This window comes from Coptis chinensis, chromosome 2 (assembly GCF_015680905.1).
Source record: "Coptis chinensis isolate HL-2020 chromosome 2, ASM1568090v1, whole genome shotgun sequence".
In the NCBI taxonomy this organism is placed as follows: domain Eukaryota; kingdom Viridiplantae; phylum Streptophyta; class Magnoliopsida; order Ranunculales; family Ranunculaceae; genus Coptis; species Coptis chinensis.
This window is the reverse complement of record NC_141457.1, coordinates 101,636,726-101,651,150: the sequence shown is the minus strand read 5'-3', so window position 1 is coordinate 101,651,150 and position 14,425 is coordinate 101,636,726. Positions and strand designations below refer to the sequence as shown.

Below are 14,425 nucleotides of genomic sequence, written 5' to 3'. Positions count from 1 at the left end.
CCTTCATGTGCAAGTGATGGCAAGCGAACTCTGGATCTATTCCTATTATATCTTCAATCGCCCAAGCAAATATGTCAACATTCTCTGCTAATAATTGTGTCAGTTTGAATTTCCACTCTTTTGGCAAGTCCGACCCCACTGAAGTAAATTTTTCTTCCTCCCCCACCCCCAGGTTCACGATCTCAATCTCATCCAGAGTTTTTGGCCTCTGATGAGATTCGCATCCTTCAATGAGTACGGCTTCCTGTAATTGCTACGCTTCTCCCTTGTCATTCGTCTGCTTTTCACTTTCTATTCCACGGACCATACTTTTTACCGTCACTTGGTGTATATTCCGAAAGCAGCGACTGGTCCCCTTTATTTTATTACACCCCTTTCGGCGGGGAAGCGGATGATGACGATAATAGGTCGATGGAATAGCTTTCATTTCATGAATCCATCTTCTTCCTAGAATGGCATTATACTGGGACCCCGTATCTACCACCATAAATCTGGTGAATACCGTCGTCGGACCTGCAGTTACCGGCAACGTTATTTCCCCTATAGGCTTTGTCATGCTTCCATTGAAGCCGTACAAATTAGTCTGAGAAACCCTCAACTGATCCCTATCTATATTCATCTCTTCCATGGCCCCTATGAACAACATGTCTACTGAACTTCCGCAGTCTATCAACACTCGCTTCACTAGATAATTACCCATTGCTATGGTAATCACCAACGCATCTTCATGCGGCGAAATCACTGATTCCAAGTCTTTCGGAGTGAAAGTTATGTTTCCCACTGCAATCGCGGATCCTGAAACTAACCGCGTCATGCTTGTCACTTCATTAACCTGTTGTAAGCTCGCTGTCCTTCTCATCTTGTCCCGGTGGGCATTCCTCCCGAAAGTGTCTCTCCATTTGTGTAAATGACATTTATTGTACCCAAGATCCTAGCGGGGCCTGTCCTCTCGGCATGGCCGAACCTCCGCGACATATTCTCTAAGCATCCCCTTCTCAATCATTCTTTCCACCAGCCATTTCAAAGCATAACATTCGTTAGTGGCGTGGTTTCTAATCTGATGATAGGCACAAAATGGTTTTCCATTAATCTCTCCAGGTGTATTCTGCGGTCCTTCATAATGCTGCAGCCCCTTGATGAGTGGCAATATTTCCTCTAGTGGCCTATTAAGAGGTGTTTGTTCTATCTCACGGTACGGCTTTCTTTCACGAATATCCTCCCGTTCGATCTCGGATCGCCGGGTCCACGTATTTCCCCCGTTGGATCCCCCTATCTCTCTTCTCTCTTACCCCTATCCCTTCGCGTCGTCTTTATCCACCACCTGACCTTTGCCTTCCCGATCTTTTTTGTTCCCTCGCATTTCTTTTGCATTATATCTTCGTCACCGAATATACTTTTCTACCTTTGGGTACAAAGCGTGTAGAGTAGTGATTTCGATTTTGGACACCGATTCATGCACCCTAGTCCCCTCGCTTCAATCCGTCTTTGAAATGCAATAACAGCGGTATGCTCCTCCGGATTCTCCACCACCGTGGTCTCTTCTTTGAATCGGGCGCGGGAACTCCTTTAACAATTCGGTGACCCATTTGTTTGATGTTAAGCGGTGCGCGATATCCACTACTCTCCGTTTACGGTGGATGAAATGGTCCACGAAGGCTCGCTCTAGTTCTTCAAACCTATTGATGCTCGCGAAGATAGGCGGTAATACCAAGCGCCCCTTTAAGGCTTGCGGGGAACATCATGCGGTAGCAATCCGTCATACTTATTTTCCCGCCACAATGACATCTCGTTGTCTAAAATGATGCAAATGATCGGTTAGATTCGCTTTTCCCATCATATCTTTCGAATCTTGGTTGATGAATCTCTTAGGTACCTCTGAATTCGGATCGAATCCGCCCGGTGGATTCTTGTTGAGGTTAGCAACCTCCTTTTGAAAGCAAAGACTTTGGTTCATTTTTCTACCGCGACGGTTAGCTTCTCTATCTTTTCGATCATGGCTGTACCACTTCTGGCGTGATGCCCTCTACCGTATCTACTCCCCCTAGACCGGTATACCTCATTCTCTCCTTCCATCTCACTGCAGCCCGGCGATCCCCATGTTCCATGTCCTCTTGTGCGGTGTCTCTTTCCTTTCTCAATTCGTCGTTCTCGTTTCTTAACCTGACTATTTCTTCTTGCATAAGTCTGGTGGCGTCTGCCGCCACATCCGATGTGTCTTCCTCTCTACTCACCTCTCTCTCTTCACTCACTTCTTCCTCTACTTCCTCTTGAACAACTTTCTTTCTAGGTCTTCCTACCCCCTTTTTTGTTATGGTGGCCATTTTATCTCGCTAGTCCCCACAGACGGCGCCAAAATGTATCGACTGTGATTACAACCTCTAATCTTCCTCCTCTCTCCTCCTTTTCTGTTCTCTCTTTTCTCTCTTTTCTGGCGCTCTTCTCTCTATCTTATATCCTCTCTCTTTCCACGTACCGCAGCGGTTACCTTGCAGTTCCTGGTGCCGCTCTCCCACTCTCCACGCGTTTAGCCGGTTCAGGCGGTTGGGATACCGCGGATCTGATCCTATGCACCCTGTCTTCCCACGCTATACCGCATCCGGTCCCTTTGTCACCACTAACCTCCTAGGTCATGTGTACGTCCTATACAAACACATATTGAAGTATGAACAATCATTGTTCATACATATTTGGGGTATAACAATGTTTATACCTCAACATGAGCCATGAACAATCATTGTTTATACATTAACATAGTGTACATATGAAGTATGTTCACCTATTTGGATATGAACAGTCATTATTCATACAACAATATAAATTGTTCATACTAAAACGATAGAAAGAGTAAAATTGGAAAATATTTATTTCAAATCCGAGCTATTTGTCATGGTTATTTTTACCCGAAAATTGTCCTTGAGAGTGACTTAAAAAAAAACGCTAGTTCTAAAAGCGATTTTCACCCGAAAATAGCCCTTGGGACCAATTTCTTGAAGAAATGAACATTAGGTGATTTATTAGAATTAAGAGATCTTAATTAATAGGTAATTTCTTGGCATGACTCTTGGTGTAGTGAAATTCCTTTAGCTACAAGCTTCCATATGCTTTACCAATTTGCCTAGCACAAGCATGGAACTGTGGAGATGCATCTTTCTACTAACATAACGACGACATTTCATGGGACCCTCATCATATGAGAAGAAACTTCCATGAAAGCAAAGCTCAAGCACTTGTAGCTTTAAACTAACTGCTCCAAGGTGTCCAACTTAGAGATGGAGATGATGCATGGGAGTGTAAATGGTCAAAGAACACAATTTTCTTATTAGTAAAGTCTTTCTACCTGCAACTTTTCAACGCGTCCTTACCTTCAAATCCTTTTTCTCACAAACTTGTGTGGGAAGTATCTATCCCCTCAAATAGTTCTTTATGTAGTAGTGTCTGTTGTGGAATAGGACTCTTCACTACTACAAAAATGCACATTAGCCACGGTTGGTCATTTGGTATATACCACTGTTTCCCTAATAACAGTGGTTTATACTCATTTACCACGGTACAAAACAATTTCCTAGTTTTGGAACAAGTAAATACCACTGATGTTGTAAAACAGTGAGATATAATACACCATATACCACGGTGGTATCAAATATGTTTTTGTATTCGTATACCCCACTGTTTCCTTGAAAACAGTGGTTTATATTTTGGGCAAAATTACACCTACCGTGGATAAAGCAGATTTAGAGAAAAAAAAATCAGAATAAGAAAAAAGAAAAGAAACCCACTTCTCCCACTCGCACTAGAACTCTTTGTTCCACTTCTTTCTCTCCTTAGTTTATGTCCCCAGGGTTCGTAAGTTTCTTATAAAAAAAACAGAAAAAGGGTTCACAAGTTGAGAGAAATCAATCGTCCAACTGCAAGGTTTCTGCCTTTTCGTGTAAGTAGGTTCCTCTCAAACTGTGTTGACTAATCACTCTTCGTGTAAGTAGGTTTTGTAATTCTTGAATTCGTTTTCTAGGGTTTATAAATTTCTTGTTGATTGAGTTTTAAATTTTATTGTTTTTACCAGCTATATCAGCCGTCATGGGGACTAAGCGATTACCGTATCCTGGCAGGGTCTTTGATCTTGTCCTTTGTCTTGTAGGGTAGGGGTACCGTGGCACATTGAAGGTATTTCTATCTTGCAATGGCTTTTCGGTGATGTTATTTAGCATAACTGCTCTTACGTTCGGAACTCATTGGGATTTGAGTATGCGGTGGCAAACTTCTTTTAGAGTTGAACCGAAGTTTTCGCGACACGGTGGTTACTTCATGTGGTATGCTACTCTAGTATACCGAAAGTCGGGCGAAGATGTTGAAATCTGGACAGGTATATTACGTTACTAGTTGTCTGTTTTGAATAGGGAATTGATAGATCGCTAACTCTGTTCTGCAAAATTGATGCAGCCATGTCTGCACTAATGAAGAGCTTACTGTTGATACCTTGAGAAATAGAGAAATGACCATCCCAAATAGGTGTGTGCTATGTCTGGGCCAAGAAAATCCATCTGGCATCTTTTCACGTCTTGCACGGTCACTCGTTCAATTTGGAACAATCTACTATCCAGCCAGCCCAGACTGGTAAATTCTATACAGTCAGTTGAGGTAATTAGTCATGTTTTTTCAAAATGGCCGATACTTGGTACTAGATCGATCGAGGATTTGGAGAACACATATGGGCAATCCTTCCATGCGCCATTGTATGGTCAATATGGTGTGTTCGAAATGAAATCATTTTCAGAAACGGGACACTTTGCATCAACAAGGTGATTAGCCGGATCAAGGGAAGTGTTTGGGCTTGGCTTTGCATGAAAGAAAACACATTTGTAGCTCGTCGAGATCACCACTTTTCGGACTTGGTTTTCAACTGGACAAGGATCATCGACAACCAGTGATAATGTGTCTTTTTGTAGTGGTGTATAATATGTGAGGCTAGCTCTCACTCACACTTTCACTGACATGGAGAGCCCATACCAAATTGTAACACAACCCTATTTTACCTTATATATAATATAACACTTGTTACATACTGATTTTTTTTAAAAAAAAATTAACCAGTCCCCGACACAGCTGATTTTGATCATCTTCCACTTCACTTGGCTTTTTGCAATAAAGTGTGCTAACACGTCAAATCTTTGACTGATATGAGCTTATGTCTTAGTGTCTTACCCTGGTATAAAGATAGGCATATCCCAAGTGAATTTGCCATTGCAATGCCAAATGAAAGCTACAAACAAGATATATCTAGCCACTTTACTTTTTGGATTGATAATAGTAGAGAACGCAAGACAACCGTGTCAAACTCTTGCACAAGTGTTCTGATTTGTTTCATTCTTTTTTAACGCACATGGAGAAGGAACTAGTTTCTCAAAATAAATAAGAAGTCCGATATACGTACAGTATTTGCATTCTCTTATGACAGTGGAAGCCGACCAGGAGCCTCTAACAAATAAACTCAACTAATCTTCTAACCCACATTTCTCTTCAAGTTTCACGCACACGCAACAACTATACAGATACATAATTTGAAACCTGCATACGCCTATATCTGTAGTTTTAACCGTTGCAGTTTTGACCACGTCACTAGTAGGTTTTCAAGATATGATAGCGTTCAAAACGTCATAATACGGGATGAAAATGATTTTTTTTTTGTTTTAAGAGTACAGACAAGTGACTGAAGTGAGGGAGGTCCTCACAGGGCCTAGCTACTAAGAGGCTTACAATATCAAATATTAGTAACACCTAGAGCAGATCCCATAATTACCTGATCGATGCCAGTTAAATTAGCACCAAGTCCCTGAAGATAATTGCTCCTGTGTGTAAACGAAGACATGCAATACCAAGATTCCCTTTCACTTACATTGTTTATTTGCGCATTGCCGGTACCTTGGCCCCGAAAATACGATCGTTTCTTGTCTTCCATATCACCCAAATGATTGCGTAAGGAAGTATAACAACAAAGTATCAGCACATCGTGAAAATAACTTTTTACCTTACCCTGACCCATTTGTTTGTTATGCTATTCCTGATTTGATTTATATTGTATGTTAGGTGCCACCGACAAAAGTAACATTCCTTGGATGCTAGTATTTTTTTTTTTGCATGAAAAGTGAGCATTTTATAAATAATTTAAAAGTGTAAAAAAAAAAAAAAAAAAATGCTAATCTAATGTTCCAGTTTGTAAATTAAAACCACTATCATGATCTCACATCTACATTTTTAGTTTTTATCGTTTTTTTGCCTTGGCATTAACCATCCTTATTACTTTCACAAATGATGCAATAAAATGGAAAAGTGAATCTCAAATCCAACAACTGCAACTACTATAAGCAAAACTAATTCTCATATGTCCCCAAGTTTTCATAGGTCATCGAAAATCTTTCTCCCAAATCCTCGAAACCGTATATCGTGTACAGTCAAATTTGTAATTCATTATTATTTAGTTAAGGTGGTAAGTAACAAAAAACAGAAGATTGAATATTAATAGTTTTTTACTACCGTATAAGTAAGATTTAAAGTATGATCTTATATAACGGTCAAGCACATCTTGTGGCAAAGTAGAGGAGCAGCTCTCCAACCCTTACAACAGATCTATCTTTATGTTACACCTAATAAATTTCTAAATATTTTAGATTAGACTCGATCACAATACAGCCAAAGAGGATTAGTTAGATTTTATCTTCACAAACTTAATTTGATAATGTAGTTCATTCCAAGATATTCCGTAAGAACAACATCTTGCATCATAAAGAATTTTTCGTAGCAACTTCGTCGAATTTTTTAAACGCAGCTTAATCTGCATAACTACCAACTCCCTCGTTTTATTTTATATTCCAACATTCCCCTCTATAAGTATCGAGATCTCATATCTAAAGTCATCAGAAAGTACAAGTAGCATTAACTAAGAAAGTTCAATTCCTTTCGAGATAAGGAACTTTTTTGCAGAAGACAGAAGTAAACAGATTCAAAATAACAAATGACTCTCTCAATGAGCTTTCTCATGTTTTTTTCTATCCTTGCCTTTGTTCCACTTTGCTTTTCTCATAATGCCAATGGTGGTTATTACCTATACCCCCAGTTTTATGAGCACTCATGTCCAGGAGCACAAGAAATTGTGAAATCAGTCGTTGCAAAGGCTGTTGCAAAAGATGCCCGGATGGCTGCTTCACTTCTGAGGCTCCATTTCCACGATTGCTTTGTCAAGGTCTGTTTAATATCATGTTCATTAAACCACATAACACAATGGATACTCTGTTCATGACTCCATGCATCTTAGTATCTTAGTATCAGTAGTGTAGTAGTAGTGCTTGGATGGTTTAGTTTGTTACTTTGCTGCTCATATATGCATGTCTTTTCTTGAAATGTCTATCTTTTGCATCATAGGGATGTGATGCATCAGTGTTATTAGACAGCAGTGGCACCATAATCAGCGAGAAGCGATCAAACCCAAACCGTGATTCACTCCGGGGATTTGAAGTGATCGACGAGATAAAATCAGCAATCGAGAAGGAATGCCCACATACTGTCTCTTGTGCAGATATTGCGGCTATTGCTGCAAGAGACTCTACGGTTCTGGTATGTAACCTGTAAAAGTATATCAATATGTAGCTACTGAATGAACACTTGATAAAGACTACAGAAATGTGTATTAGGCTGGAGGTCCAAGCTGGGAGGTGCCATTGGGCAGAAGAGACTCCAGAGGTGCAAGCTTAAGTGGTTCTAATAACAACATTCCTGCACCAAACAACACTTTCCAGACTATCCTCACCAAGTTCAAGTTGCAAGGGCTTAATATTGTTGATCTTGTTGCACTCTCTGGTACATATTATGAGCTCTGATCATCATCTTAGTTCTATTAATTATAGGATTATACTATACTAACATTTTATTGATACTCATCTAGGGAGCCATACCATAGGCAATGCTAGATGTACCAGTTTCAGGCAGAGATTGTACAACCAATCCGGCAACGGGCAGCCAGATTACTCACTCGACCAATCATATGCTACACAATTGCGAACTCGCTGTCCAAGATCTGGTGGTGACCAAAATCTCTTTGTCCTAGACTTTGTTACCCCTACAAAGTTTGATAATTTCTACTACAAAAACATTTTAGCTTCAAAGGGTCTATTGAGCTCTGATCAAGTACTTCTAACAAAAAGTGAAGCATCAATGGAGTTAGTGAAGAAATATGCCATGAATAATGAGCTTTTCTTGGAGCAGTTTGCTAAGTCTATGGTTAAAATGGGAAATATCTCGCCATTGACTGGTTCAAGAGGGGAGATTAGAAACCGCTGCCGGACGATAAATAAGTACTAGGATGATGCAAACAAAGATTGGTGATGTACGACAGAACATGCAGTGGTTGTTTTTATTTTATCTTAAACGCCAAAGTTGTTGAAGTTCATTGAGAATTTGAATGTTTTAACTTGTGGAAAATTGTGTGACTTGGTTTTTAGTTGATCTCAATCAAGTTTCAGGCTTTGTTGCTTCTACACCGATTTTGATTTGCTCCCATATCTCATCTAATAGAATTTCACATGCCAAATTCTAATCATAAAGTACCGATTTTGATTTGCTCCCATATCTCATCTACTAGAATTTCACATGCCAAATTCTAATCATAAAGTAAAAGATGAAAACTAAATAGAATTTTAATAGTATCAACCGAGGACTTCTACTTGAGTACATGTTGGATAATTTTGTTACGGACTTATTTGTATTTGTAGTTGGGGTTTTGATTAGAACGCGAGAATAACATGAATACCCCCATGAGATTATTGTTGCGCCACGCGTACCCGTGATGAATAATGGATTGATATTATGAAATTACCAAACTAACAGATTATGGGCCTCAGCCCATTTAAGTCAGCAATGGAGTAATGAGTCAATGACTCTGTGCCATTAGGGTTTAAGCTCACTAACTCCATTTCCAACTCACTCTCACATGGTTTCAAATATTTAACGAACCATAAAACAATGAAACACTTTCGACTAATCTCCCCATTCTTAAACCCTACTAACATTAAATCAAAACCTCATTTCCTCTCACCATGGAATCACGCGTGCTTTGCACGTGAATCCACATTATCCCCAGAAGAAGAAACAAAATTCACACCATCAGAAAATGTATCAGCCATAGTAGACGAGCTATCTGAATTTAATTCAACGGAATTAATGGATTTGGTCGAAATATTACGAAAAAATGCCGGCATAAATTTAAACGAAATGCCAATGATGATACCAGGAATGGGATTTGGTATGAAAAGGGCGGTGAGAGGGGGCGGTGGAGGAGGAGGAGGAGCGGGGGCGAAAGTGGAAGAAAAGAAAGCGGAGAAGACTGCATTTGATTTGAAACTTGAAGGATTTGAGGCTGCGTCTAAGATTAAGATAATTAAAGAAGTTAGGACTTTTACTGATTTGGGTTTGAAGGAAGCTAAAGATTTAGTTGAGAAAGCTCCTACTTTGTTGAAGAAAGGTGTTACAAAGGAAGAAGCCCAGAAGATTATTGACAAGATGAAGGAGATTGGGGCTAAAGTTGTTATGGAATGAATGAGGTAGTTTTTCTTTGTTGTAATTTTTTTTTTTTTTGTTTTGTTTTCTTGAATTTATGGATAAATTTTAGGCAGAGTGATTATTTGTTTTTTTTAGTGGATAATGTGCTGATTTGGGTTCAAGAGCAAATAAATATTTGTAGTTAACTAATTCTGTACATTAGTCTGTGTAAGAATATGAATAGTTAGTGGCATATTCAAGTGTGCTAGTTTCAGTTTACAAGATTTTGCACAATGGTTCCCCATGACCGTATTCCTCTATCTGCAACCCCAAAACTTACTGTATATATGCAACAATATATGCATTCTGCAGGGTCGTTTAGGGGCCACTTCCACTGGCGTTCAAGATCAGATGCCACTCCCAATGGCTTATAATCCTCATCCCACTGCTTCTTTTGTTCAAGAAGTTGACCTTTGAAACTTTGACTATACTAGTTGCCACTCTCACTGGTGCCCCATACTTACCATAGGAGCTCATTCTTGCATTCCTATCAACTGTAGATTGAGATTTTAAGGATGCAGCCTTTAAGCTGTTGGAGTTTGCCTAACCCCTATAGGTGATCTGTATCTTAATATTTATTTCTGTGTTGGTATGCTTTACCTATGTACAAATTAGTGGTTGTAAGAATTAATGATCAAATATGTGGTTTTTTTGCGTATGTTGTTTTATTTTCATAATTAATATAAAGAACTTGTTGATGTTTGATGTTTAAGCATCCCAAGTCCCAACTGGTTGCCTTTAGGTTTAATCTTCAGTTACTTATATCTGTAACTTCTTTAGTCTAATTAGTCCATCAGAAGAAAAATTGGTTTTGATTTTGTTTACTTGCAATACAAAGTATTTGAGGACCCTTGGAAAGAGGAAGAAAACAATTGAAACTTAGGGGAAAAGAAAATGAAAAAGAATAGAGATTAACAGTCTGCTCATATGGTTATTTACCTATTGTTGAAACTTGTATTTCTTCTTCAATCACCCAGATTGTTTGGAGTATAACAGAAGATTATAGATGCAAATGTGAATCATTACGTCGATTGTTCAGTAAGCTTTTCGATGCCTGCCGTCCTATTAAATTGTGACCTTTTTTTTCTTTTATGAGTAACAAGTAGTTGCCTAAAACTCATTCTTAACGAGCTAATTTGAAATTGCATGTTGAAGAATTATGACTGTGTGAGTTCATCCTCATCATTACCCTCACATACATTTGAAAATTATGTCATGTGATATAACTGGGTGGATGCTATATAAAGGAAGAATATAATTGGTAGTAACTAGTAAGGACCTTATATGACTGCATTCTTGGCACTCTAGGGAAGAAACATTGGATTTGCCTGCAACATTTAGGATAAGATGGACCTTTTACTGATGGAGGCGAAACTATGTAGAGAATGAAAACTATTTGGCCTTAAAAGATATATGTAAATGTGCATGAGTCAGAAGATGTGAAATAGGAGAATAATATATATTGAAATGTCCTCCGACCTTCTTCCGCAGAACGAACATTCTAGTGGATAAAGAAGGAACTTTTGGTGCTTGGTCATCACTTGACAATTGTCATTAACGGAAAAAAAAATCATGAACGATCATTTTTTAGCCTTGGATCCAGTAGTCGGTTATTAAGTTATGAGTTATGACGGTCATCAATGCAGTTGGATATTCAATTTCTGTTGTGCAGCAGTTTCTGTGTTGTTTTTGGTTGGTGGAGTCTTGTGTCGAATGATAATGTGAAAATCTTATAAAATATATCTGGTCTAGTTTTGAGTTTAGACCTAGTTATGGAGTCTGAGGTGTTTTACAGAGTTTAAACAATAATACTTGTTTCCATTTTATTTTTAATTGATGTATACCAAACACACAAAGGTACAACACAATCCAAAATACACGGAAGGAAAAATAAACCTCTCAAATCAAGCACAAGTAAGATATGTGTTGTTGAAAGCCAAAACCAGAAATATGTGTTCAATTCAATGCATGTTTGACCAATTGTTTCCTACGTTTTCCTTTAACGCTTATTTGTTTTCCTACAAAAAATGATCTTCCTCTGTTTAATTGTCGAAAGATCATTTTTTTGTCACACTCTTTCTCTTGTGTGAAGGGGCAGTTTGAAAATGGAAGGGGAGGTGGAAACTAGGGTTATGCATGTAGTATATGATTATATCATAACTGCAAAACATGTGGGCTGAGTGCTTTGTAGCTGCCCTTAAACCCATCGAAAATTGAAAAGAAAAATGGTTGGATTTTATACTATGTTGTTTTACAGTTATCTAAACCATACAGGTTTTGTTTACTCGTTCGCGGGTCATGACCTTTAGTCGTTCCCATGCATGTCAAGGAAGCCGGACTGCTCAATTCTGCAACGATGCAGGGTGTTGTCCGTGCTCATTCCTGGCAAACACAAAACCCGGCGCGGTTTGCGCCTAGGAACCTTGACCGCATTTGGTGCAAAGGAAGAAAGTTTGTTTCCACATTCATAAGGCCATGGGATCAAGTCAAGGTACACTTTAACACCGCCGTCCATGGGTCATGTGTATTCCTGCCCATGATTTCCAAGTTTTGTCTTAGTAATTCCCTCCTTGTAGGCTGTGGTTCTTCAGGAGGCAGCGAGATGTAATTTTCTATATCCTGTGTTAATGAACGGTTGAGGTCGAATGCAATGCCTGTTGGTGAGCTATCTACCGTTGTTTGCAACCTAGGGGAATAATGGAGAGTGGTGGTTCCAGAGCTATCTATATTTCTTCCTGTGTGCTAGATTTTCTGAGATGTTATTGAAAGTGTTATTTGATGTGATCAAAACAAATGGTAATGCAATGATCGGACTTGCACATGTCACACCAGAAAAAGAGGCGAGTAGAATGCAATACCATCAACCTTCTGAAACAGTGAGTAACCTTCTGAAACAGTGAGTAATTTCTCTGTTGAAAGAACAAGTCAAGTTACAAATAATTTGCAAGATTGTGACAGTCCCAAGCATAACTATATTGAGCTGCGTTCACCATAATATCGTGTTTACAATCATTGGTGAACTCATCTGTTGTTCCACATCAACCATTGCATAGAACAGATCCTTTTCAAGTAAGGTTGTGTTTCCCCTATTCATGTCCTAAGCTGGGAAGTGGGGTGGTGGGTGGAGTTACCTCCTTGGGGAGTGGGTTTCCACTCGGGTCCAATTGCCCAGTAGTAGGCTTGGCTAAACGTTTCTTCAATACTTCCAATTTCCTCCAATATTTCATTGTCTTGTAGCTCTTTGTTTTGTTCTCTTCTTGTTGTAGAAATCTAGAATTGCAACTAGACACAAAAAATAAAATGTGCTCAATAGATAATGATTTTACATTTTTATTCTTCAAATCCATACCAAAAAGTGTGATATGTTGAAGTTCACACCGATACTGCTATACATACTTACTGAAAGATTGGCATTCGGATCTTGTGAGTTGTAACTTGTGAATCCGATATTCCGATATTGACTTGAAATCTAACAATTGTCAACACAAGGCAAGATTGCAATTTGCAATGTGAAAGAAGAAGAATTTATGATGATTTCCCTTGGAGATACAACATATATTCGACTAATAGAGACATGGGTTTCATCTACCATCCATGACTCCATGATACAAAGCCTAGGTTGGACTCCACCAAAAAGTCCAATAAACGGACAGTTTTGTAGTATATTACTAGATTTTGGATCCGGGCATACGTCTGAAATCTATTAAATATTTTGTATGCTGAAAAGGCTTTACAAAATGTCTCATTCAAATTTTCGAATCAGAATATATTTTTATTGAAAATAAACCGAAATACGTTAATGAGCAGCAATTATGGTGCATACGTACTTGGAAACTAAAGGATAAAATTGAGATAGTCTCTTCATTTTGTGGTTTAGGATATTAATCCATAATTTTCAAATAGAATTATCTTAAACTCGATCTAGCTTGTATAATATTTTTCTTAGATTTATGGTGATTTAGCTGTAAATCATCACCGCTCAGCTTATGTACTAATGTATACAAATCACTAAAATATCTATCAAATTACTAAAACAGATTAATTGTTTCCATATCCTCAAAGAATACATTACTCCCACTTGTAAAAATTTATCACATGAACGTGTTCTACAATGAATACAAAAAAAATTATATTTTAAGAAAATGCGTTCACCTATTTAGAATACTCCCCCAAGTATTTTCTCTTTTTCTAGGTGATTGTTTGTATACATGCAAAGTATTCTTATTCAATTCCAACATGAATAACAGAGAATATCATGTTGTTCTATGTCGTTCGTCAATATAAACATGTCAAAGTGTTAACGAGATTGAATGGGTAAAATGAGTAATGATCATTAATTTTCAGTTTGAACAATCTAATAATCAAATGAATAGAAGAAGAGTGTGTCTTTCAAATAACATTCCCTTTCCAAATTTAAAGCTTCTAACACACACCTTGAACTTACAATAAAATGCTCAAATATTCCATTTTATTCCACATTTTTCCTTATTTCTTATAGTAGATTTATCGATTCTCAATGTTTCTGTAAGCACATTGCAAAACAAAGTTCGGATGAAGAAATAGTACCACAAAGTTCTTCCAATATTGCACTAATGTTGAAAGGGTTAAGTTTGATGGTATTAATAAAGTGCCACAAAAATAAGTATAACAATAATTCACACAAACACTCTTCACTCTTTTGGACCAAAGAATTATCATCCATCAATTATTAGTAGAACACTCGTAAGAATTTTTAAGCTTCGATATATTTTATTCCAAAATTATTAAAATTCATACAATCAAAAAATGTTTAGGTGGCTCTCTTTGCAACCAAAGTTTGTTGTGTATCAAATAAAGGTTG

General features: G+C 38.1%; 3 protein-coding genes across 6 annotated transcripts; 2 read left to right on the top strand and 1 right to left on the bottom strand.

Moving 5' to 3' along the window:
* Window positions 1-253: 253 nt before the first annotated feature.
* Window positions 254-859, bottom strand: LOC147519712 (uncharacterized). Its single transcript, XM_086594173.1, has one exon. The coding sequence runs from the start codon at window positions 857-859 to the stop codon at window positions 254-256; it is 606 nt and encodes a 201-aa protein (XP_086450299.1).
* Window positions 860-6,894: 6,035 nt separating this feature from the next.
* LOC147519711 (peroxidase 72-like) lies at window positions 6,895-8,525 on the top strand. Its single transcript, XM_086591266.1, has 4 exons — window positions 6,895-7,234; window positions 7,414-7,605; window positions 7,683-7,848; window positions 7,934-8,525. The coding sequence occupies exons 1-4, from the start codon at window positions 7,007-7,009 to the stop codon at window positions 8,347-8,349; spliced, it is 1,002 nt and encodes a 333-aa protein (XP_086447392.1). The 5' UTR covers window positions 6,895-7,006; the 3' UTR covers window positions 8,350-8,525.
* Window positions 8,526-8,880: 355 nt separating this feature from the next.
* LOC147519710 (Ribosomal protein L12 family protein) lies at window positions 8,881-12,964 on the top strand. 4 transcript variants are annotated; one of them, XR_015212328.1, is made up of 3 exons: window positions 8,881-9,587; window positions 11,860-12,076; window positions 12,162-12,964. XR_015212328.1 is itself a non-coding variant. In XM_086591268.1 (2 exons), exon 1 carries the CDS (start codon window positions 9,010-9,012, stop codon window positions 9,580-9,582), a length of 573 nt encoding a protein of 190 aa, XP_086447394.1. In that variant the 5' UTR covers window positions 8,881-9,009; the 3' UTR covers window positions 9,583-9,587; window positions 11,860-12,964. The 4 variants fall into 4 exon arrangements, 3 of the variants coding, with proteins under 3 accessions (XP_086447394.1, XP_086447395.1, XP_086447393.1); XM_086591268.1 differs by having other exon boundaries at window positions 11,860-12,964; XM_086591269.1 differs by lacking the exons at window positions 11,860-12,076; window positions 12,162-12,964 and adding an exon at window positions 10,563-10,584.
* The last annotated feature ends 1,461 nt before the right edge of the window (window positions 12,965-14,425 follow it).

Bases quoted from the DNA above. Each gene is read 5' to 3' on its own strand.
- LOC147519711 (XM_086591266.1), top strand. From the start codon at position 7,007: ATGACTCTCTCAATGAGCTTTCTCATGTTTTTTTCTATCCTTGCCTTT. The intron at 7,606-7,682 runs GTATGTAACCTG...AATGTGTATTAG, and splicing joins CAAGAGACTCTACGGTTCTG to GCTGGAGGTCCAAGCTGGGA. The intron at 7,849-7,933 runs GTACATATTATG...ATACTCATCTAG, and splicing joins TGATCTTGTTGCACTCTCTG to GGAGCCATACCATAGGCAAT.
- LOC147519710 (XM_086591268.1), top strand. From the start codon at position 9,010: ATGAAACACTTTCGACTAATCTCCCCATTCTTAAACCCTACTAACATT.
- LOC147519712 (XM_086594173.1), bottom strand. From the start codon at position 859: ATGAGAAGGACAGCGAGCTTACAACAGGTTAATGAAGTGACAAGCATG.